The 3,617-nt window shown below is 37.9% G+C and overlaps 1 protein-coding gene across 3 annotated transcripts in view; it reads left to right on the forward strand.

The window, feature by feature from the left end:
* The window catches only part of LGR5 (leucine-rich repeat containing G protein-coupled receptor 5), a 137,195-nt gene that overhangs the window by 128,242 nt on the left and 5,336 nt on the right, over window positions 1–3,617 (forward strand). For all 3 annotated transcript variants that reach the window (XM_008576103.1, XM_008576105.1, XM_008576104.1), the window contains 2 exons: window positions 2,158–2,229; window positions 3,036–3,161. In XM_008576103.1, coding sequence (XP_008574325.1) covers window positions 2,158–2,229; window positions 3,036–3,161 — 198 coding nt within the window. The remainder of the gene's footprint in view (window positions 1–2,157; window positions 2,230–3,035; window positions 3,162–3,617) is intronic.

The following is a 3,617-nucleotide window of genomic DNA, read 5'->3' on the forward strand; positions in this document are numbered from 1 at the left end:
TGTTTGTTTCCTCATCAGTAGAATAGGGTTAATGATAATACCTACCTTTTAGGGTTGCTTTGAGGGTTATGAGATAATACATGTAAAAAATTCATAACTGTACCTGGCACATAGTAAATATGCAACAATGTTATTATTATTATTAGAATAAGTATATAGCCTTTTAGGGTGTATCAGTGAGGGTCCTGGAAGGAAACAATTCATCCCAGGTGGTTCAATTGAAGAAACACTTACATAGGTGTCAGCAGGAAGTAAACAAAGGATGAGTGTGCAGAAACCAGCAACGTCATGAAGACTGGCTAGAGAGACAGGGAGCAAAGCGTGTTTCCAGAATGCAGAAAGCATTTAAGCATGGAGAGGGGATACAGTGGTTGAGAAGGTGTGTAGTTGCCATCAGAGATATGATTCCAAAACAGGGAAGGAGCCCTACTGGGGCTTCCACTAGGAATCCTACTGAGGCCCACAGGGAGCTCTGGGGATGCAGCCCAAAGGATCAGCCCCAGGCACAAAACAGGGTAGGACAATGGAATGTGACTCCTCCAGGGCTTCTGGGAGGATTCCAGCACACAAGCTGATAAATTGAAATGGAATTATAGTCCTTTGGACATATAAATTCTCACATATTTACTTAAAACCCAGTCAAATCATGATAATGCCCCATGGCAGGACTTGGCCTACATTCCAGATATTCCACTCTGTGAAGCTCACCCAGGGCACCTTGTTCTATTTAAAGCTGCCAAAGCCAACTCTGGCAGATAGTATTACTTGCTCACCTCAGTGGACATATTCTTTGAGCAGCTCAATAGTAGATAGTCTCCTCAATTACCCACAGCCCAACCACCATTTGTAGCTTTCCCACCTTCTGTACTTTTTCTCCTCTTGTTAGTTGCAATTCTCTCCTGTTCTGGAATCAGTGAAAAGAGCAAAATGAAAAGACTTCCAGTTTCCTCTGGGAAAGGAGGAAAGATCGCTAAGGAATCTTTCAAATACCATTTTCTAGGAATACCATTTATTCAAGGTAATTCAGGGGCCCAATATTGTAAACTTATCTGCATCTGAGAAAAGTTGACTTTAATCACTTTTGAGTTTCCCAAATGCCAACATCGTAGTCACTCTTATTTTTTTAGGCATTTTATGAATAAAGATATTAAATTCATAATTCCTTTTTTAAACTGTAGAAGCTCTTGTTTCTGATGAATTATCTACAGAAGTTCTTGCAAAAGGTTTTATTTCTGCTAAATTATCCACATTTCATTACATGTGTGTAGCAAGCGAATTTTATTTCTCCATAAACTGTTGGGGGTTTTTTTGCTATCAAAGGATTTTATTTCTAACATGTTATCCCCTGTTTTATTCATACCTAGTTAAGAATTTACTGTTGGTATCTTTTCTTGAAAGTATCTTTGTGTTTCTCTCAAGGACTGACATATACGGGTGATGTGCATAGATGTTTTTGTTGAATTTCGTTACATATCTAGGGACATTTTATAATTTAAAACTTACTTGCTTGTCATAAGAAGAGCCTCAGAAGTTTCTCCTCTTTCCTATTCCCACCCCCACTCATTTTAGAAATGCCCTAATAAAATTTTACAACCATGTTAAAGTCTACCTTTTAACTAGAAGATTTTAGAAATGCCCTAATAAAATTTTACAACCATGTTAAAGTCTACCTTTTAACTAGAAGAGAGTAAAAACTAAAATATCTACCTGGTTTTACCTTGAATGCTTTAAACAAGGTTTCTTTAAAGGTCTCTCTTGGGCCCGCCTGGTGGCACACTGCTACAGTGCGCCGCTTGGGAGCGTGGCGACGCTCCCGCCGAGGGTTCGGATCCCACATACAGACCGGCCGCTCACTGGCTGAGCAAGGTGCGGGCGTGACACTGAGGGTTGCGATCCGTTGCCGGTCACGAAAAAAGGAAAAAAAATAAAAAATAAAATAAATAAATAAATAAAGGTATCTCTTTAGTCATTTTATGCCACCAATATCTTTATCTGAAGGATAATTTGATGGGCTAATTGTTCCTGGTCTGAATGGAAGTTAAATTTTGTAGAAGACTGAATGTGTATGGTAAAACTTCACATGTTCTTTTTCTTTTTTTTTTTTTTATATAGTTCCCTTATTTGCCTTTTTTTTTTTTTTTTTTTTTTTTTGAATAGGAATTTAGCTTGGAACAAAATTGCCATTATTCACCCCAATGCATTTTCCACTTTACCATCCCTAATAAAGCTGTGAGTATTTCATTATTTGTTTATGGCATGCCTTCTAATAATTGGGGACCATCTAGTTAATGAAAACACTGGTTTTACTGAAGAAGCTGAAATGCACAGATTGCTCACCCTCTGCATTCTCTGCATTTAGAGCTGTGCCAGAGCCAGGTTGGGGAGGCTGGGGGGACTCCCCTGCCCTTCCAAGACCATATGGGCCCTTAAGTGGATAACTGAAGATCTGGATGACAGCTGGTTCTGGTTATTCAGGTGAAATCTTCCATTTGTGCTGAGTAATCAGGTGGAATGGAATAAGATGTCATTCCAGTTCTGAAGTACTTCCATTTTATCTTTTACCACCTTGACTGACAGAAAACTTTCCTGTCCTTTTTTATTTTCCTCTTCCCTTTCCATCTCATGCTCCTTCCCGTCCCCCTCCCTTATCTAATGGAGAAAGAATTGGTCACACAGAAGTTAGTAGAAGGAAATAATAAACCCCTGCACTTTTTATCTCTCACTCCTTATTCAATCAGCATCACTTTTCAAATTAAATGTAGCACCCTGCCCTTGATTTTAGATGTCCCCACCTGGCAAAATGATACTGAACATCGAACAATTTGGATGCGATTTAAAAATTTTCTCCCTGCAGTTCTGATTGTAAATAGAAAAGTGACCAGGAACTAAAACCAAAATGCTTACTTTTACCATTAAGGGTAAGGACACTGCTTAGAAGTTTTTATTGAGCAGTTTAATCATCTTTAGATTGCTTTTTTAACATAAACATTTTATGCTAACACACTAAAAGCCGATTGTTGTTTGATGTTTTGCAGGGACCTATCCTCCAACCTCCTGTCGTCTTTTCCTGTAACTGGGTTACATGGTTTAACTCACTTAAAATTAACAGGAAATCGTGCCTTACAGAGCTTGATATCATCTGAAAACTTCCCAGAACTCAAGTGAGTTTGTCATTAAAACTAATAAGATACGTTTGTGGTCATGTGAAATAATAGATGTGTTATAGTGGTTTTCTAAATTTATGAGGTCATGAAACCCTTTTGAATTGCATTTCATGCTCTCAAGTCCTCCACCCCTGGAGCATCGTTAGGACAAGCCCTGACGGGGAAGAATGTGTCTTCCTGATGACATTTGCTTTCCTTCCCAAAGAAGCCTCCCAGAATCATAGGGTTTATGGAAGGAGTTTGAAAAACCATTGATCCATGGTATATAACCTAAGACATGTAATTAAATAACATTATGACATTATCAAACTCTTGTTTACAATTTTTAATTCATTCAGCTTGTGCATATGTTCTAGTAAAATGTACTAAATTAATATTTGTTTGAGGAAGTAATGCTCTTAAAACTTGTTATGCTTAGTACCATAAAGAAATACCTTTAAAGATTTTAGTTTT

This window comes from Galeopterus variegatus, unplaced genomic scaffold (genome assembly GCF_000696425.1).
Source record: "Galeopterus variegatus unplaced genomic scaffold, G_variegatus-3.0.2 Scaffold1289, whole genome shotgun sequence".
Classification (NCBI taxonomy): Eukaryota; Metazoa; Chordata; class Mammalia; order Dermoptera; family Cynocephalidae; genus Galeopterus; species Galeopterus variegatus.